Source organism: Sander lucioperca, chromosome 24 (assembly GCF_008315115.2).
Source record: "Sander lucioperca isolate FBNREF2018 chromosome 24, SLUC_FBN_1.2, whole genome shotgun sequence".
NCBI lineage: Eukaryota > Metazoa > Chordata > Actinopteri > Perciformes > Percidae > Sander > Sander lucioperca.
The window spans coordinates 642,447-664,265 of NC_050196.1; the positions used below are offsets into that span (position 1 = coordinate 642,447).

Here is a 21,819-nt window from a genome sequence, read left to right on the forward strand (position 1 = left end):
ATTACTTTTCTCAGATCTAATGATTGTAGTTGGACTTCTTTAACAAGTCTTTGTCTTCAAGTTTTTGGAGTGATAGTTATTTATATGAAGTGTGACATGGACGTGGAGCCGGGTTTCTACGATTGGTCAAGCGTTTTGAGTGTTAGTTATTTATCATCCGCTCTAGCTTTTCCAAAGTTTTAGACACAGATATGGAGATAACAGTGGTCCAAAATATGTGAAGTTGCATATTTCATTTATCGAAAAACGTCACATTTTCTTGAGGAAGGACCCCTTAATCGCCCCTCCAATTCCGTGCACCTAAGTCTTTCAAAAACCTAAAAAAAGCTAAGGTGATAGCTTTTTTAGGAGGAGGAGATATTCGATGAATTTGGCACAAAAAAGTGTGTTGGATTAAATTGCTTACTATACCCTTGACGTGACTGGGACTGGTATCGTTTTCCCGTCATTCTCATCTAAATGTGTCCGGTGGCTAAAAAACTATCCCCGAAACCTACAAAGGCTTCCTTACAAAAACCTCTAAAAGAAAAACCTGAAAAGTCTTTTATGCTGTCCGCTGTGCCTCCTTCTCACCCTGCGGCATCTCGTGTGAGGACCCCCCTGTTAGCTCTGGTTAATTGACCTTGGTGGGCTTAAGGGCCTGTAGCCGTGATGTCAGGAATCTAGCCCTGAATAGCGGGAGGGATTACACAAAAAAACAAAAAAAAACAAAGCCATAGCGACCGGTAGACAGAAGCAGAAACCTGGCTTAATGCTCACGCAAACGCACTGGGAGGGAGGACCCGAGAGACGCAGGTTCGAAACCCCCTTCACGAAACCCAAACTTCTGGAGTTTCCTTGAGCAAGACAGTGAATTCCTAAGTTAAGCTTTTAGGCGAAAAAAATCCCCCAAAAAACAAAAGTAACTTTCATTTACTGACAAAGATCTGAGTCCCCGACCCCCTGCAAACAGGACATAATTTGACTGGAATAGAGCCGCAGTGATTAATCGATCAATCGATTAGTTGTCAACTATTAAATAAATCGCCAACTATTTTGAGTCATTTTTTGTGAAAAAAAAAAAAAAAAGATGTTGACTTGTTAAATGTGAACATTTTCTAGTTTCTTCTCTCCTCTGGGACAGTTAACTGAATATCTTTGAGTTGTGGACATAACGAGACATTTGAGGACGTCGCCTTGGGCTTTTTGGGAAACACCGATCCCCATTTCTGACATTTGAGAAACCGAACAATTCATCGATTCATCGAGAAAGTAATCGACAGATTAATCGGCGATGAAAACAATCGTCAGTTGCAGCCACAGACTGGAAATCAAAAAAATCCCATATTTGAATACACCTCTGATTATTTCTTCATATATAACAGAATCATCCTGTCTTACTATGTTGGAGGAAATGTGGCAAAATAGGGGTTTGTTCACAATTTTTTGGGGACTTCAAGGATTTTGGAAAAGTGTCAAAAAAGAAATTGGAAACATGGGGGAGCTTCTGCGGAGGGAAAATGCGGGGCAGGATACCTCGGATTGAGGCCGGTTGGTGAACCCCAGAAGGGGAAAGGACTGAGACATGTCTTGGAGGGTGACAGCAAATGTGCAACTCTTATTTGTTTTGGGTATTTATGATTTATCATGACTTTGCTAGTGGAGCCATCAGGGCTTTAAATTAACTTTTTGTAAATCACAAGCCAACATGCCAATCAGATTTTCCACTAGCCAAATGTTTGCTAATTTAAATAACTTTACAACTTAATTTCATCGATACCGCACGCTAGGCATGTAGCTGACGGTTGTACGACGCCTCACCACACATAGTGTTCATGGAGAAATGTAGGATTAGTACGACAAGCAGCGTTGCCGGATAACGATTGCGTTTTCCAAGCCAAAGACATACAAAATACCGCCCCCACTTTCTTGGCAATAAACAGACCGACGTGGCACGTAGTTTCTGCAGCCGGCCGATACAAACAGATGCAGAATTATTTACTTTATTCATCACCGGCCATATTGGCTAGTAACTTTACAATATTACCCAAAGCAAAATTAAATTTTTACCCGCATTTGACGGATTGGCGTGTGTTAATTTAAAGCCCTGGGTACCATTGTTCTGTGTGTATACATACTGTATATATGCACGCACACACACACACACACACACACACACACACACACACACACACACACACACACACACGTCATATATATATATAAATACTGTCATGTTATTTGATTTCAGTTTTTTTGGGCGGTCTTAAAGTATAACAAATGTTAGGAGTTGGGTCGGGGTGGGGGCTTTGTAAATAGAAGTTTTATTGTAAGTTAACAAAAATCAATAAAGACATGTAAAAATAAATACAAAATTAAAAAAAAAAAATTATGGGATTTGAGGGCTCTCCAGATCCAGGGCTGTTTTAGTTAGGAGTGGTACCTAAAGAGAAGTACAACACAGATCAGAAATACATATTGGGAATACTTGATTCTGATTGGCTAACGGGTGCAACAGCACTAACAGGGGACTCAGGAAGATGTCACTCAATCAGTCTAACCACACCCACACAGTCCTGGGAAGAGGTCCAATCAGCCGCATTAAGAGTAAACACCTGTGTGGGTGTTCAGGGCCTTTCAATTTCAGCATTGAAAAAAGGTGCAGAACGACGGGTATGTGGTGCCTGAAGTGCCATGCTCACGGAGGTTTTCCCAGCAGGTTTAAGGGGTTTTTGCTGACACTGAACCACAGGAGTGTTTTTCTCCATCTGCGGCTAATTGTCGTAGTGAAAGAAGAAGCAGTGACCGGTCCGGAGCTACCAACCCTGACTAAGCAAGTTCCCCCTCTGCTCTGGGAGGATTAAAGCCCTTTTCCCCACGACCCCGAGGCTCTCTTAAGGCGGATTACGGGAGTAAACAGTGGCTTCTGATCCCTGAGGGACTCTGAGGTAGCACGCCATACTGCTAGCAGCACCAACGGGCATTAAAAAACACCACGAGCCTCAAACATGGATTCATTTTTATCTAGAATTCCGAATTTTAATACTTTTTAGGCACAGATGGAATTGCCTCCTTAGTATCGAAAAATGTCTCGTCGTTCCATACAAAATTTACAAAGGAGTAAATCTCATCAGCGTCAGAGAGCCAATAAGCACGCAGCATGCTTCTACCAATATCTAATAATGTTTGTGATGGCTGTCCATCCATCCATCCATAGGGGTCCTTCCTCAAGAAAATGTTACGTTTTTCAATAAAACAAAAGCAATTGCCCCCATACATGTTGTGTGTCTCTCTGTGGGATTTTGCGTCTCTTTGAAGTCGCGCTGTGTCTCTTTGTGGTAGGTTTTGCGTCTCTTTTTTGTCACATCATTTTGGACCGTCATTATCTCCATATCTGTGTCTAAAACGTTTGAAAGGCTAGAGCAGATAATAAATAAATAACACTCAAACAGCTGACAGACAAAACTTAAAGCTAAAGAAGTCCAACTACAATCATTAGATCTGAGAGAAGTCTTTTAGTTACCTTCAATCGGTTTAAGGTGCGGCCCAAAACGGCTCGGGTGCTGCACCTGAACCTTATAATGGCGGGGGAACGCCCTGCCCTCGACAAACTGCCTTCCGTTGTGTTGATTTGTTGTATGGGTTTGGACTGTATTGTCACAACCAATGCTTGCTCTTTGGGAGAATTGCTGGGTTTCGAGACCAACTATCGGTGTCCTGAGACGACGTCTGTTATGATTTGACATATCATAAATACAACTGAATTGAAATGTAATGTCAGCCTAACCAGGAAGCCGGAGGAGTTGTCCAACAAACAGCGGAAGCGGCAGACGAAGCCTCTCTCCAGGAAGGAGGAGTTTTCCGGGGGAAGCTGCTCGGGGTTGTAGCTCACCAGGCTGGAAGACGTCGAAACCGACTCGCCGTCTGGGGACATCAAATAATAATCAATCAATCAAACATGTATTTATATAGCACTTTACAGCAACCAGCAGGTATCCACAGTGCTTCACGTCAGGAACCAAGAATAAACATACATATCATCCAATAAAAAGAATGAAAACATAGAAAACAGTGAAATCAGAAAAGGTTACATAGAAAAAGGAGGAGGAGAGGGAAATTGTCACACCACTACTACGTATTAAAAGCCATTCTAAACAAATAGGTTGTGAGTTTGGATCTAAAAAGAGCTCCATCTGTAATAGTGCGAATATCAGGGGGTAACTTGTTGCAGAGTCTCGAGGCAGCAACTGCAAAAGTCTAACGTAGCACTAATGCAGTTTATGTCTTTATTATACTCGCCATAGTCTGGATCAACGGAGGTACATTTCCAGGCCCCTCGCCTTCCGCTCGCTGCGTGTTGACGTTGTCTGAGTCCGTTGTTCGGGAAACAACAACAAACTCTGAGCGAGCGAGCGAGCTACACGCTGCAAATGGCGAGTTTTGAAGAAAATGTGGACTGTGCAACAAGGCAGGCCTGCTTGGTCCTTTCGGGGAATGATTGTAAAGATTTACGAAGAATATGTTTAGGGCGTTTCCTCTCTAACTGGGAGGTTTTGGGAGCGATTGGTGGGATTGCTGTGGACGAAGTACACACGGAGATACACTGGTAAGAGCCAATGAGGTTTAACCATGTATCAGCTAATTTAAATAGCTCACGTTACTGTATTGTGTCAACAGCTAACTTCATTTAAAAAGGCAGGGTTGGTAACCATTTCCAAAATACACTTTTTTATATATTGTTTGAAATGGTCTCTCTGGAGCAGCGATAATTAACTTATGGCCTCAGGAAAAGGAGCAAATAAGCATGGGGACAATTGTGATTGGTTAAAAGAAATGCAACAATGCAATTTTTCTTCTCCCTATCCCAAAATGTATCTGTGGTGTAGCCAGATTTTACTCCACAGTGCTGTGGCTAGAGCTGGCAATGGGAGACTAGCTAGCTAGCACACCTAGCTAACCAGTTAGCATGGCAATAGTCTATATATGGACAGCGTTCCACTTCCAGGATTGTTCAGGTGCCGCCGGAAATTCTGTTCTCTTCTTTGTGTTGGCGTTCTAAACTCCAGTGGATTTGTGAGGACTATGGTTAACTGCTCCTCAGATCTCTGCAGGGTAAATCCAGACAGCTAGCTAGACTATCTGTCCAATCTGAGTTTTCTGTCGCACGACTAAAACTAAACTAACTAAACTAAAACTTTTGACCGTACACGTTACACACCAAAACAAGCTCCTTCCTGAGACTATTTAGCAGAGGCACCGTGGCTCCGTCCGGCGCTTAGCACCGCCCAAGACGATCGCGATTGGTTTAAAGAAATGTCAACAAACCAGAGCACGTTTTCCTCCCATCCAGGAATGGTGTGTGGACTCGCCAGACCTTCCTCCTCCGCAGCGCTGTGGAGGAGGAAGGTCTGGCAATGGCAGACTAGCATGGCAATGAAGGGCACTTTTGAAGTGTATTCAGACCTTCCTTTACAGACACAGCATGGAGATGAACTGAATTATTTCCAGTTTACAGACCTGTTGAGGGGTCCGCGGGGGGGTTGAGGGCCCAGTGCAGGTTGCTCCTGAACTCCTGCTGGTCTTCAGTGTGGATCAGCTCAAACACACTCTGGTGCATCACGTCGGTCTGACAGGAAGACGTAACATGCAGCATGATGAGTCAAGATGAAGTTACACAGAAAATGATAAAGGGAACACTTTAGGGGAGATACAGTTAGCAAAAACGTTTTATGATAATAAAGAGGCATTATTTACGTCATAGGCTGTGTATTTGTGTGATTACTTTATCTGGGTCACATGACAGTGATATACAGTATAACCAAAAAAAAAAGATATACCCTGGGACTTGTTCAAAACTTTAATTTGTTTAAAAAAGTAAGAAATAAATATTTTTTTAAATTTGACTGAAAGAGAAAATTCTGTTGTGAATCGCAAATATGTGTGATTGCAATTAACACATTGTATGTGTTAATTGTACAGCAACATTTGGAATTGTTACAGCTCTACATTTTACCTTATTTTTCAAAAGTACAAGTTTAAGACTGAATATGAGACTACACGAGTTGAGGCAGATGTCACTGCTAGCAGGTTACCCTGAGGGGGCTTGATTCCGTTTGCCTTGAAGTGGAGCCAAAAGAAATCAAGAGTCGCTGAACATTTGATTCAAATAGTTGAACCGGAGCCAAAGGCCCCTGTGACCCCGATATCTGCGGTCCAGGCCCAGCATGACCTGGCCGAGGACCAGAGTGGAGCCACCCTCCCAGTGCGGGAGGGGGATCAAACCTGGGTCACCAAAGAGGAATTTTGACAGGCAGAAGTGTTACGTGAAATACTTCTCAAACAGAAAAATGAGAAAAGGGACTTTGGGCTTTGGCTATCGGCTCGTGAAGCAAAAGGTTGTGCTAAATTTAAAAACTATTTTAAAGCTTTAACATCTTTTTAAAAAAATTTTTTTATCAGTTTATTTGTCAGGGACAATACATATACAGTGGCTTGCATAAGTATACACACCCATGCTAAAGTTGACTAAAAAGAGGAATAAAAATCCATCTTTTGGAAATTGATCTTAATGCCTTAATTAAAAAAATGAGGAAAATCCAACCTTTAAGGACACCAATTTTCGTTGTGAATGAATAATATATTGTAAATACATAAATGTTCTTCCTTAAAATACAGGGGGCATAAGTATACACACCCCTATGTTAAATTCCCATAGAGGCAGGCAGATTTTTATTTTGAAAGGCCAGTTATTTCATGGATCCATCATACTATACATCCTGATAAAGTTCCCTTGGCCTTTGGAATTAAAATAGCCCCACATCATCACATCCCCTTCACCATACCTAGAGATTGGCATGGTTTTATCTCAGTTATCCTAATAGCTGGTTTGATTTGCATTGAGAGATGATCTAATGGAAAGTACCCCATGCCAGTGTGTGTAAACTTACGCAAGCCACTGTAGGCATCGTTACATCTAAAGTGCAACCGATGCAATGTATGTGGGATTCCAGCCGTGAGCTAATTTGCAGTCCTTGTCCCTGATTAGGCTTTTAGAAATGCCACACGTGGTAAAACACTGTAAAATAGACTTACAAACTAACCATTAGGGGTGGTACGGTTCACAAAATCCACGGTTCGGTTCGTATCACGGTTTTAGGGTCACGGTTTTCGGTTCTGTACGGTTCTTGTTATTTTTTCTTTTAATCTTTAACACTCCAGAAATATACTTCAGCACATGATATATAGCTAAAATTAGCATATTGAATGCATGTTTCTTTATTATATATATATATATGTGTGTGTGTGTGTGTGTGTGTGTGTGTGTGTGTGTGTGTGTGTGTGTTATGTTTCCCTTTTTTGATGGTTTTGATGCATTGCTTGTTTTATGATTGCTGAGTAATTATATCAGCTTTCGGGTTTTTTTTTCAAATTTGTATAAGCATTTTAGGCTTCATTCCTCTTTTGCACTGAAAATGCTTTCTTTATTTTATTGTCCTTATGTCCTTATTATCTTCTTTTGCGAAGATAAACTACACTAACTTCATTTGTTACTTGATTGTTTTGTACGCCATGACTATGAGCGTGCCCTGTTCTAAGCAGTGAAGAAAAACTGCAAAACCATCATCTGGGTCTTTCCTTTTTTTTCGGCAGGGTGTTCTTTCCGTACTCGCTCCTCATTTGGGTCTTGTTTTATGCGTGTTCCAACAGCCGTTGACAACCGTTTTCTGTTGTTGTTTCCAAACCACTCCACGCGAGCAGAGACGGCAGCTTCACCACGGATTTGGGTTTACGTAGTAAACGCGTGATGTTTACACCTGTGTGTGTGTGTGTGTGCGTGCGTGCGTGAGTGCGTGTGTGTGTGTGAAAGAGGGACAGATGTGTGTTTTGGATGGTGTGCCTGTGTGTACGTAAGTGTGTGTGTGTGTGTGTGTGTGTCAGATAGACAGACTTTGGCTAATTTGATAATCACATTCACCGAAATGGGATTAGACTCGAGGCAGTGGCTGGATTAAAGCTCTCGCTCCATATGTGCGTTTGTTTCAATCCTCGGGGCGCTCGGTGCTCTCGGGGTCCGTCATGAGCCTCGTTGTGCTTTTAAACTCCACTTCTCTGCCTCTGCAGCCTGAAAAAACTCCTCATAATTCGCTACATATTCAGCCTGCTGCGGCAGTTAGACTATATATGTCTTCATGTTGGACCCAGCTAAGAGAAAAGACTATCAAACATGTAAGATATGATGAGAGGGTCTTCATGTTATTCGCATAATAAAATGAAGTCACATTAACCAATTATGAGTTAAATTATACATAAAGTAGCCTGGTTCAACGGAAGTACACTGCCCCTCACTTTCCACTCCGTGTGTGTTAGTGTTCTCAAAATCACTTCGCTACGGGAAACAACAACAAACTTCGAGGGAGCGAGCTACACGCTGAAAATGGCGAGTTTTGAAGACAATTTGGATGGTGCAACAAGGCAGGCCTGCTCGGTTCTTTCAGGGATATGATTGTAAAGATTTACAAAGAATATGTTTAGTTTGCATTTCCTCTCTAACTGGGACGTTTTGGGAGCGATTGGTGGGATTGCTGTGGACGAAGTCCACACGGAGATACACTGGTAAGAGCCAATGAGGTTCAGCCATGTATCAGCTAATTTAAATAGCTCACATTACTGTAATCGTGTCAGTTACCTTCATTTAAAAGGCAGGGTTGGTAACCATTTCCAAAATACACTTTTTAAAATAGTGTTTGAAATGGTGGGGTGTGACGAGACGAGACACGAGATCGGGTTCACGATAACGAGACGAGATTTTAACACTATTTTAAAGGAAACTTTAACTGAGAATTATGACTGGAAAAAAATTGTCTTTACTCAGAGAACCTTGGTTACAACGTAACCAAGCGTTTCATTGCGGCAGTAAACAAGGAAGGAGGCTGCTCTTGTATTGATTTATAACCATTTTAAGACGAGGGGAGAACATTTTGATTTGTTTAATATCATTAAAAGTAAAGTTAGGTTTTGCTTTCTGCTTCCGATTCCTTTAAAAAAAAAGAGTGGTCTGCGCGAATCAGCGCCACACTGAACTGCACGCTGCAATCCGTGTGTGTGTGTGTGTGTGTGTGTGTGTGTGTGTGTGTGTGTGTGTGTGTGTGTGTGTGTGTGTGTGTGTGTGTGTGTGTGTTGGGAGGTCCAAGCCAGACTCATCTTCCATGCCAGATGTATTACAAGACCAACCAGGTCAGACTCTGTCTGCTGGCGGCTGCTCTGCACTTGTGAGCGATATCGCGAGATGATTTTTACCTCGACGAGATCTCGTCACACCTCTACTGGACAGCAATAATGAACTAATGGGCTATGGAAAAAAGAGGGGAACAGATCCTTCATCTGTAGCTGCTGTAATCCCGTGAAGAGAACCAATGAAATGCCTCCTTGCCCCGCTGCGCGTACTCTACCCCTCCACTGGTAAGAGCCAATGAGATTTAACCATGTATCCAGCTAATTTAAATGGCTCACGTTACTGTATTGTGTCAACAGTTGACTTCATTTAATATTGTATGTGGCGTTTTCTTTTGCGGGGTGCAAATGTTCCTTCCCGAGACTATTTAGCAGAGCCACCGTCGCTGCGTCCGGAGCTTAGCGCCGCCCAAGACGATTGCGATTGGTTTAAAATAATTCAAACAACCCAGGGCATTTATTTTTTCTCCTATCCCAGAATGCGTCTGTGGTGTAGCCAGACCTTACTCCACAGCGCTGTGGAGCTTTATACAGTAGGCCTGGCATTGTGAGACTAAACATAAAATTACCCAATTTTACACTAAAGTGAAGGAAATGTGCCTATGGAGGTGTTGAGAGTTGAGAACACATGAAGAAATGTGTAAATATGAGCATCCCATAAGTCTTGGAGTAGCAACTCTACCCATAATTCCTTGTGTTTCCTCTCTGTTTCCAACAGAAATGTTTTCAGGAGTCTCTGTGCTGTTTCGGGGGGGATGTTATCAATCTCACCCGGATGAAACAAGCCAAACTAAAGGAGGACACACTGCCTAATCCAAAGAGTCGAGAAGAATAAGAATAGGTCGCTGGGTTGGGATAAGCGACTTGTTTTACAGGGAAGGTTTTTACCTGATGGAAGCCGAGGTAATCCTGGATGGTGTGAGAGCAAAAGAAGACGATTCCCTCCGCTGTCACGACCAGGACGAAGCCATTCAGGGCCTGCACAGAGAAGATGTGTTTGTATAATGTTCACAATGATTGAAAGTGTACTCTTTTTTTTCCCCACACATTGGTGTCTTAGTGACTAATGTGAACAAAAATCTTTTGAAATCGGTCCAGTATTGAGCGAGAACGCTGTAACGCGTCGGCGAAACAAGCTGCAATGTGACCCTATGGGGCAAATGTGCACCGTCAATGTCCGTCCACTAAAAGTTCTGTTTTTGCCGCTGACAGGCTCAGATTATTACTCTAAGTGTCTGACAACATTATGGAAAGGATGCTTACAGAGATAGACCTTTTTGTTTAACATGGAACAGCCCCCGAAATCGCCATTGCCAAACTCACCAGACTCTATTTAAATAATCAGTACTTTTGGCGTGTATAGAGCCAGCATATAAATCACATGTATATATAATATATATGTATGTATAATAGATGAATTAAGGATTTATTTCAACCAAACCAGAGCGGTGACTGTTGGAACAGCTGAAAGAGGAATCAAGACGGCTTTTGATGGTTTTATTTTGTTTTTGTTAACTTTGAATGAAGCGTGTTTTACAATGATAAAATGAATGTTTATTTACATGGAGTCTGGTGGGTTTGGCGATGGCGATTTCAGGGCTTTTCATGTTTAACAAAAAGGATCTTACTCTTTATCAAAAAGGTCTATCTCCGTATGGATTCAAATCATAATGTTGTCGGACACTTAGAATAATAATCTGAGCCTGACAGCGGCAAAACAAGCACTTAATGGACGGACATTGAAGAAGCGGAACTAGACCAATTAAAAAGATTGTTGTTTCCATCAGTCATTTAGAAACAAAAAACATGGGAAAATAGGGTTCAGGGTAAAGAATACATATTAAAAAATTCCCTCTGCTACAATGGATACAATGATGGCAGCGCTAAAGAAGAGGTCAAGAGGAACTAAAATGTCATCCTCTTGTAAGTATGAACATCCACAGTCCATATCATTTCAATCTGTAGCCTGTAGTCACAGACCGGACTACATTAATTTTCTCTCTTTTTGGACACCAGTCACTGAGGATTAGGGTATAAAATGCTAACGTGTGACCATTGTTAGCAAGCCATACATAACATAGGTACCGAATTCGATACTTTTTAGGCACTGACTGAATTGCCTCTAAAGTATCGAGTACTGAAAAAATGCTTCGTCATTCCATGCCCAATTTCAAACCCTAAGGAGTAAATCTCATCAGCGTCAGCGAGCCAATAAGCACGCAGCATGCGTCTACTGAGATGCAATAATGCTGCTGATGATTTTTCCTGGCCGTCTAGGCACGCAGGAAAAATGTAACGTGTAATGTTGTAAATTAGTTTTCGTTTTATAAAATTGGTATCGCAAAAAAAATATTGTTTAAGAACCGGTATCCGAGTCACGGTATCGGTATCAACATTTTTTGATACCCAGCCCTACGTATAAACAAATTTACTGCACATGCACTAAAGGTAGTTTTACCTGCTGAAACCAAATGTCAGCTAACGACAAAAACATTTCACTAGGCATTAAAGTTGGGTATCGAAACCAAGTTCCACTATGGAACCGGTTCCTACGCAACCGGTAGGAATCGGACCAGATTAGAACGCAAGTTTCGGTTCCTCATTTCGGTTCCTCTTAATGTGTCGACTGATCCGAAACGGATGTAAAAATATCACACTTTCTCTGTAGTCTACCGTTAGCTAGCTACCGTAAATGTAGGCTACTTTTAAAATGCCATATTTTCCCTCTGGGCTCACCAAAACGGACGTAGAAGGATATTAAACCATTCACTGCACGTGATTGCAAACATACTACACTTTTTCAGTTTTTCAAGAATCGGTTTAGGAATCGGAATCATTTCAAAAGTACCGGTCCGGCATCGGAATTGTAAAAATCCAAACGATGTCCAACCCTACTAGGCATGGGCCGGTATAAGATTCTGACGGTATGATAACCTTCAGCTAAAATACCACGGTTTGACTGTATTGCGGCATTGCAATTAGAGCTTTAAAATGTATTCTTTTTTAAATGTCTGGGTAAAAAAACAATTTTTTTTTTTCCATTGACCACAATGTATTTTATTTATTAAACACACTGCACACTGGCAGGGAGACGGATTTCTAAACTGCACTTTCTGTCCTTGACTAAAAAAAAAAAAAAAACCCAGCTCATACCACAGGAACGGCGTGACGGAAAATTGTATTGGTTTTGAAACCTTACATGCCTTACAAACCTTACATTTGAAAAATTACATTTTGCAGGGCTTTCACTTGCTACTATCAGATTCCAGTGAGCACAAGGAAGAAAGAGAAGAAATGGGGCCGGAGAAAGAATAAGAGGAGACATAAAGAAATTTAAAAAAATATTAAACAGTGATGAGACTCCCCCGGGCAGAAAGAGAGGAAGAGGAAGAAGAGAAGGAGGTCAGTACTCATCATCACTCCTCCTCTCCCTCCTCGAGCCTCGGGGCTCGGGGAGGAGGTGATGACACCGTGTCCCGACACGGCAAAGAGTCCCAACGGCATCCCGCTGGTCCCGCCTACACCTCCCTGACGAGGGCGATGATGACCTCCGTAGGAACACAGCCTTCGTCTGACAACAGACAGTATACACTCCTCATTTCCACATCGCATGGTTTGAATCGCTGCTGTTGGGTCAAAACCTTACATCGGCCCTTTCGAAACCTCTTTCAAAAGCCATTTCGTAATGTCAAAAATTCATCAGCATCAGACTTAAAACAAGACAGCTTCTCTTAGCTGCTGGATAATTGACATTTAGGTAGGAAGGTCCTACTCGATAACAGCAAGGTGTGACTGATTCATTTTAATTAAAAAAAAACTTAATTTACTTGTTCTCTGGTGTGCTATTAACATTTGTTATATTGGCCAGGGTTGCTTGCTTCATTCTGGTTGACTGATTTCAAGCTCCCCGCACAGCTCTGAGCTAAATTAATACACACACCCTCATCTTGACTTATCCCACGGTATGTTGTGGTCTTTGTTTGAGCTGACAAGTTTCTATTTAAAGATTGCACGGCCAAAAAAATGTGACTGAATAATACCTTAATTATCATCAAGTTATATCATCCGCCGTGTCAGGCATTACTTGTCAATAGCAGCCTAGGGGCCCTATTTTAACGATCTAAGGTGCGTTTAGGGCGTGTACAAATCCACTTACACGGAAAAAAGGGTCTGTGCGCCGGGCGCATGGTTCTAAAGGGTTGTACTTAGTGTCTTCATTAATTCATAGGTGTGTTTTGGGCGTAACATGCAATAAACCAATCAGAGATCATCTCCCATTCCCTTTAAAAGCCAGGTGCGTTTGGACCTTGGAGCATTGCTATTATGATGGAGGATTTGCACCGTAATATTTGTATTTGTAATCTTCTGCATGTGTGTGTGCTGCTGTGCGTCCCTGTGTGTGTAACAAGCATAGTGTGCGCTCGCTGTGCACGAGCCTAGGAGCATTTTACTAATGCTCTGTTAAAATAACAATGAAATGCTGCGTTATTGACTTCAGACCAGGTTTTTGTTGGTCAATGGCGCGATCACTTCCAGCTGCATCAAGATAGCAACACGCCCAGAATGCACCTGAACACACCTCCCTGTAAGAACAGCACGCCCATGGGCGCAAGTGCATCTGCTATTTAAACGACGTGGGCGCTGGACGGGAAACTGACAACTGCGTCGGTCTTAAACTAGCAAAGACACTTGAGTCGGGCTTTGCGCTGCGCCGGGTGTAAGACAGGACCCTAGAGCTGCAAAGATCAATCATCAACAAAGATCAATCAACTATTAACTTAATCCCCAATATATTTTGATAACACATTAATCTGTATGAGTCATTTATGAAAAAAAAAAAAAAAGTAAAAAACATCTTTGATCGTAGCTTCGTGAGATGGCTACGGAACTTCCCACGGTCGTCAGACACAATTTGGATTATCGACAAACCAGTCTGTTCCGTTTAACAGAGACGCGGCTCTCTAAGGACGCAGACTTTCACCTTGATGGTTTTCATCATTCGCTTTGACAGAGACGCAGCGACAACACGGACGACAATTGGGTCGGCCTCCGCATGGCTGTCAACAGCAAGTGGGCGACAATGTTTTCAGTGAGAGATACACAGAGTTGTAAGCATTATGAATTGTATCTCTAAGACACTGGTTCTCCAGCTTTTTTCAATAATGTTCCCCTTTTGAACAGTTTTTTGTAAGCCATGTACCCCCTAACCAGCGCAATTAAGTTTTGGTAGAAAAAAAAAAAAGTCTATATAAAGTAGGGCTGAACGATTAATTGCATTTGCAATAATATCGCGATATGTTAAGACGCGATTTCCTAATCGCAAAGGCTGCGATTTGGTCACGTGACTTGCGAGAGCAAATCAGTCTGCACGCCGCAGAGAAAGCATCAACTTAGCACGCTAACGCTACGCCGTACCTTGAGCTGATTTCTGTCATTCAAACAACTCTGAGTTGTAGTTTAAAACTTTTACAGCAATTTTAATAAAATGTAGGGTTTTATTCGGGCTCGAGTCCATACGGGCAGTTAATGGATACAGGCACGCAGAACTGAAGGCTCGGTTAGCAACCATTAGCTCTGATTAGCGGTTAGCTCCAGTTAGCTAGCTCCGTTATAAAGATATGGAGTGGAGGAGACTAAAGCGGGGAGGGGTAACAACCAGACTCTGATAAATGACATTCTGGGAGCTTTCACAGCAGCGTGGCTGCGTTGTTTCAACGGTTTTATTAGTACAGTTAATCCCACGGCAAGACCAGCAGCAGCATGCTACTGCTAACGTAACGATAGCCTCTCTGTCTCTGAGTGTGAGTGCAACGTTGACGCTGTCATGCACGCGGCACGCAACTTCATGAGGGGAGGGAGGGGCTGGAGGCAGCTCCTCTGTGTGCGTTGTAAAAAAAAATATACACCATTGTATATACTGTATATACTATATTTTTACTTATTTAACTGTCTAGTAAAGTTCAAAGACAGTGTTTAAAAAGTGCAATCCACATGTTTACATATGTTTATTACAGTAAATGATAATTAAATGTAAATACTAAGTGTGGTAAAGCCACATATTTGATTTTATATTTCTGCAATCTGCCCTTTAGTTTGTGTGATTTGTTTCTGACTTTCATATGAATGTTTACCACAGGCTTTGTCAGTGCTCAATATACTACTGGGACTGAAGTAGTTCAATAAAAGATGTCATTCATATAAATTCATGCATCACCTAATTTCATCATCACATACAGGCATGGCCTCCAGGAAAGATAGTTAGTTTAAACTATCTAATCTTGTATTGTTCATACTACACGATGATTTATTGCTTGTCTTTGTTGAATAATGCAGAAGACAAAGAGCTTAAAAAATAATCGCATATTGAATCGCAATCGCAATATTTTTGAAAAAAATCGCAATTAGATTATTTTCAAAAATCGTTCAGCCCTAATATAAAGAGGAAGAATACAGCGATGTCAGCGATAGATTTACTAACAACAGCCTTGTACCTGGAAAACATTTAAATGCTGATGGAAAAAGGAGACAAAAACTTGGAAAAAGACGGTAAAAAGAAGGAAGTACGGCAAGAACAGGTTGAAAATAGTAATAAAAACTTCGAAAAAAGAGACACACTTCAAAAAAGCAATAAAAACAGCAGAAAGAAGGAAGGAAACACTAGGGCGACAAAAGTGACAAAAAATTCCAAAAAGCGACAAACTTCGAAAAAAGAGACAAAAACTTTGAAGAAAAAAAAGACAGTAGAAAAAAGTAAGGAAGAAAGGCAAGAATAGGTCAAAACAAATGACAAAACCTTCAAAAAAAAAAAAAGGTGACAGACTTCAAAAACAGAGAGAAAAACTTCGAAAAAAAGCAACAAACTTGAAGAAAAAAAAAAAAGACAGCAGAAGTAACTAAAAAACATTTTGCAAAAAAAATGTCACGTACTCCCTGCAGTCCTCTAAAGTAGCCCTAGGGGGACACGTACCCGCAATTTGAGAACCACTGTATTAGACCACACTACTTACCCGGGAGACTTCACCATCACCATCATTTTAGTATATGTACTAGTATATATGTATGCAGGTATATCCTGTATTTAGTATATATATATATATGTACAGTTATAACAGAGCTGTTGATCAGACTGGAGAACAGCCAGTGCTTCTGCTTGGTGGGACAGCTAGTCCAATTATCGAGAAAATAATCAACGACGGATTCATCGACTATGAAAACAATCGCCGGTTTTACTTTGATGAGGTTTTTTATTATTTCTGAAACAATTTGTAATTAGGTTCAAAATAACGAAATGGAATCATAGCAAAACTGGGCTTTTTCAGGAAGGGGAGTGGGTCTTAAAGAGACAGGCGTTAAAACGGAGCGTTTCAGACAAGACGGTACGAGAAAAATAATATGTTGTAAACATGATCTAGTAGAAACCCAAAATACAAGTATGAAGCTAAAAAAAGAATATGGGACCTTAAAACAGAATCTATTATTGATTCATGACCAGATTAGTTTGGGATCTAAGATTTAAACTTTACAACTGCAAAAAAAACAAAAAAAAACAACCTACAGTACAGTATGTGACCACACCCAACACACACACACACACACACACACACACACGCACACGCACACACACACAGACAGAATTCAGAGTGGAGTGGCATAAATATTTACTGCAGATTCGTCTGTTTGTTGTCTCTGTCAGATGATAACCCAATGACAGCAAACACAGGAAATCTCTCTCTCTCTCTCTCTCTCTCTCTCTCTCTCTCTCAGTATTTACCATAAAATAATATTTCCCAAAAGCACACTGACCCAGTTTGCACACACCTCACTCTCTAAAAGTGGACGATATGAATGCATGAGGGGTGTGTTTAAGATTTGGTGATATCCTGTCAAACATCTAAGAATACTTTGAATGCTTTTAGTCAGTTTCCAGCGACTTCAATAATAGATGTGTTCACCGGCTCTGTATAATTCATGGGCTGCCGTCTGCAATGGAACAGAGCAGCTGAAGGAGGAGGCTGCTGATCCTTGATTCTTCACCGCTGCAGTGACCCATTTACTCTTCTGGGATCAATACTTCTTTTATATTAATTTTGACCCCCCCATCCCAACCCACAACAATATTTCTCTGTCAACCTCTGCCGTAATACAACAATAAAAAAACAAAAGGCAAATTATATATTTCACGCTAGCAGCTCCCCTATGTCTTCGTCTTTTATAAACCGGTCAAATGTCTTCCCGATTTTCTCATACACCCTCAATGTGCCTCTCAATATACAGACTGATCTCATGAAATGGCGTATTTAAGACACGCCAATTCGTATGCCATTTATTGGCGTGTTATGAAGACGCATACTCGCTTTTTAGCGTGTTAATCAACGCCGTTTGGCCTCCATTGACTTACATTAAGGTCCGAGCTTATTGATACTGCTATCGAGACTAGTGGCTCATATAACGTGATATCTAAAAATAGATACGTGCGCAAACCAGAAAAATTATTTACAGTACGTAAAGACTTGTCTTGTCAACCAATGGAAGGCTGGTCCGTCATTGCAGCTGAAACAAAGATCGAAAACAGTGAAGAGGAATCGCCCGGGGGCAGAAGAGTTAGATATGACCATAAGTTGTCAAAAATACCAAAAACAGCAACAGAGAAATAGACAGACTCACAGTTTTTGCAAAAAAAAGATTCTGTTAAGATTACGAATTTGTCGTCTCATCTTTCCACCAAATAATAGAAAAGGATCGATAATGGTATCGATAAAGACTCGGATCATTAAGCAGTCTCAAGAAAATGGTATCAATATCATTATAAATTAACGATCCCCATCCCTACCCAGGGGGGCGTCCTTACCAGATGCCCGAACCACCTCAACTGGCTCCTTTCGCCGCATAGGAGCAGCGGCTCTACTCCGAGCTCCTCACGGATGACTGAGCTTCCCACCCTATCTCTAAGGGAGACGCCAGCCACCCTCCTGAGTAAACCCATTTCGGGCCGCTTGTACCCTGGATCTCCTTCTTTTGGTCGTGACCCAGCCTTCATGACCATAGGTGAGGGTAGGAACGTAAACTCACCGGTAGATCGAGAGCTTTGCCTTCTGCCTCAGCTCTCTTTTTGTCACGACGGCGCAATAATGTGAGTGTAATACCGCCCCCGCTGTGTCGATAGTGCCTATAGTAAAGCAAAATCAATACATTTATATTCTTGGGGTTTTAGTGATTTCGGGATCAAAACATTTATCAATGGTATTACACTGTCCCAACACCCCCCAAGTGTTATCCGTGTTATCCTAAAATACACCTTATAAAAGAAGGACAGGGGATTCATCGTTTTGTTGAAGTTTTTGACCGTGGTATCGAATTGGGTATCAAGAGTCATGAAATTTCACTGGTATCTGGTGTGTATGTGCGTGTGTGAGTGAGTGTGTGAGTGTGTGTGTGTCTCTCCGTGTCTGTGTGTGTGTGTGTCTGGCGGGGTCTCTCTCAGAGAGTTAATACACACACATATATGACACAATACAATGTCGTTATATGGCTTTTGAAAATAATAATAGCGTGAGATGGAAGTGAAAAACAACTCATCCCTGCGGTGAGCTCCAAACTCATCTCTCTAACTATTTTCCAAAAGCTGAAGCGAGAACACGAAAACAAGCCATTTCTGCTCTTGTCCTGCTGTGCAGAGCAGCCTCCCCTCCATCAGAAGGATGTGAACTGACCGTACAACCGCCAGTTGTTGCTGTTGTGTGCAGACTCTTCGCATGATGCACGGGAAAAAAAAGCCACAAGGAACTCAGATCCTCAGAGCCAGGAGTGTTTAGTTAATAGCTATTCGACTGTGCCCAGTCCAGTCACATTTTAATCCAGATTTCAACATGTCCGAGACGTTCTAATGGGATGGCAAAGATCAAACACTTTGAATACAAACTGTATCCAGATGTCTGTAACGTGTAAATACATCTGTATAGTTGAGCCACATTCTTTTAGTCCACACCACATTAAAGCGTAACTTTTTGGGGTTGTATCTTTCAGGAATGTGTGTCTGATAGGGCTGTCCTATTGAATGAATCATCCTAAAATTATGTTTTTAATTCATTTCCATCTCCACACAGATATTTCTCAACGTCATATCTTAAAAATCACCTACAATTCTGAATAAAAGGGTAATTTCGGGTTTTTCCAACCTTGACCTGACTATTTTCCTATGTTTTTGTGTCTAGGTGACTTATGGGAACAACAAGCTTTGACATTGGTCCAGTATTGAGAGAGATCGCTGCAGTCGGCAGTCAGGGAAACGAGCCGCAGTGGAAGTTATTGGGCTATTGCGCACTTTCAATTTACGTCCAAAAAAGTGCTTGTTTTGCCACTGGGCTCAGATTAATATTCTAAGTGTCTGACAACATTATGGAAAGGATTTCTAAGGAGGTCGACCTTTCTGTTAAACAATAAGATCCCTTTTTCAAACATAAAACCGCCTGCGAAATTGCTATCGCTAAACCCACCAGACTCCATGTAAATAAACATTATTTTATATCATTTATTTTATTTATTTAAAAAGTAATTTTATCATCGTAAAACACACTTCATTCAAAGTCAACAGACACAAAATGAACCTATGAAAAGCCGTTTTGGTTATTCTTTCTGGTGTTCCAACAATCACGACTGTAGTTTTGGCTGAAATAAACACATAGTTTACCGATTTACATGTGAAAATATGCTGGCTCTATACACACGCTAAAAGTATTGCTTTTTTAAATGGAGTCTGGTGGGTTTAGCGATAGCGATTTGGGAGCTGTTTCTGCTTAAACAAAGTAGAATTTACTCTTTAAAAAAGGGCCTATCTCTGTAGGGATCCTTTCCATAATGGTGTCAAACACTTAGAACAATAACCTGAGCCCGTCAGCGGCAAAAACAGCACTTTTAGTGGACGAAATTGACATTGCACATTTGCCCTAAAGCAGGGATCTTCAACAGGGGGTCGGGGACACCAAGGGGGTCCTCAGAGTCACTGCAGAGGTTCCAACATATTAATAGCAAATACAAATCCCAACTGATGGTAATGTAAGGCAGCCATCTACAGATACAGTTCATCCCAAAGGATTGACTGTTCCACATGTGTGTTTAACATTAAAACATGATTTATAAAAGCATGCCAACAATTATTAGGCTACTTGAATAGCTTAGTATTCTATGCAAACAATTTATCTACAAATGCTTCATGCTGCCCTAAAAGTTATAGTAGGACCAGATTAATATGCAACTTCATTTTATACAATATATGTAGTAGGGGGTCCCTGCTCCATCTCTCTTTCAGTTAAGGGGTCCTTGGCTTGAAAAACATTGAAGACCCCTGCTCTAAAGGATAGCATCGCAGCACAGGTTTGCAGCTGCTGGTCACAGCGTTTTCGCTTAGTACTGGACCAGTGTTCGAAGATTGTGTCACTTCGACAAAAAACATAAAAAAATAGGCTCCAAGTTTTAAAAAAACAAACTAACCCTTTTAACTACAGCGCCAGCTCTGATTAAGGACACAAGAGAAAATCAGTAAAACACGTTTACTGATGATGGAAGTCTAAATATGACAGCAGCCTCCCCAACCTGCAGCAGCAGCTCCCCCTCGGGCAGGTGGCCGTCACTGTGAGCGCTGCTCTTCGCCGTGCCGTTGGACAGCTGGTTCTTCAGCGCCACTACAGAGGGAGGAACAGAGAGGACAAGTCAGTGATGGACACAGCACAAATAGCTTTCATTTTGTTGGCCAAACACAAACCGATTAGCAGACGTCTCTGAAAAACCCTGTCACGGCAATCTGTCATCATGTTATACAGTAGAGCAGCGCCTCCGAGGGCCGCATCAGGTCGGAAAAATGGCCAATTTTAGTGTCAGAAAGTTCCGGATATTTGTGGCTTGTGAAGAATGGGTCCAATATTCACTTTGGTTTCTACGGGGAGAAATAATTGCTCATAATTTGTGTTCCTCGTTTCCTTCTCCCATTGGAATCAATACACTCAGGACCTGCCGCCAGTCTCCTGAAGGGGCATGGAGGAGCTCACGGGACACAGATACAGGAAAGTACTCTTGAGTTGGGGTCGTCTCGGTTCTAAACCGTCTCTGACAAGGCAGACAAAACAGCCCACAGAGGCTCCTCTGTGACCTCTGACCCCTGAGACAGAAACACGGAGGCCGGCCCGGTGCCTTTGACCCTGGGGGTGAAATGTGTTTGAGTGGGTTGAGTCTGAGGAACACAAAAGAGCTTTTTTCTAAAGCAGCGGCCGGAGACGTTAATGGAAGGGGAAGTCTCTGAGCGCTGCGGACGACACAGAGGCCACTCAAACGGCTTCTTCTGATCGCGACCCAAATTCCACACAGGGTCTGATAAAGCTCCGTCGTATCCGTTACGAATGTATTTTAAGACCTACATCACGACATCAACAATCAAAACGTACAAGGAAACGCAGAGTCACAAAATGAATTGCTTTCTTGCATAAGAAGCAGTAAGCTAATTGGCTTTAACCAAGCCCTAAATTCTGTTTGTTTTCAAGCCAAGTATCGCTTAACATGCACTTTCCTATAGCTGAAGAATAAAATCTGTGGAACAATCCGAAAATTCCACAAACCTAG

At 41.7% G+C, this 21,819-nt stretch overlaps 1 protein-coding gene across 2 annotated transcripts in view; it reads right to left on the reverse strand.

The window, feature by feature from the left end:
• ahr1b (aryl hydrocarbon receptor 1b) overlaps positions 1–21,819 on the reverse strand; it is a 48,489-nt gene that overhangs the window by 17,007 nt on the left and 9,663 nt on the right. For both annotated transcript variants that reach the window (XM_031304759.2, XM_035998427.1), the window contains exons 3-6: positions 20,800–20,888; positions 10,099–10,188; positions 5,497–5,605; positions 3,767–3,903 (exon numbers count right to left, since the gene is read on the reverse strand). In XM_031304759.2, coding sequence (XP_031160619.1) covers positions 3,767–3,903; positions 5,497–5,605; positions 10,099–10,188; positions 20,800–20,888 — 425 coding nt within the window. The remainder of the gene's footprint in view (positions 1–3,766; positions 3,904–5,496; positions 5,606–10,098; positions 10,189–20,799; positions 20,889–21,819) is intronic.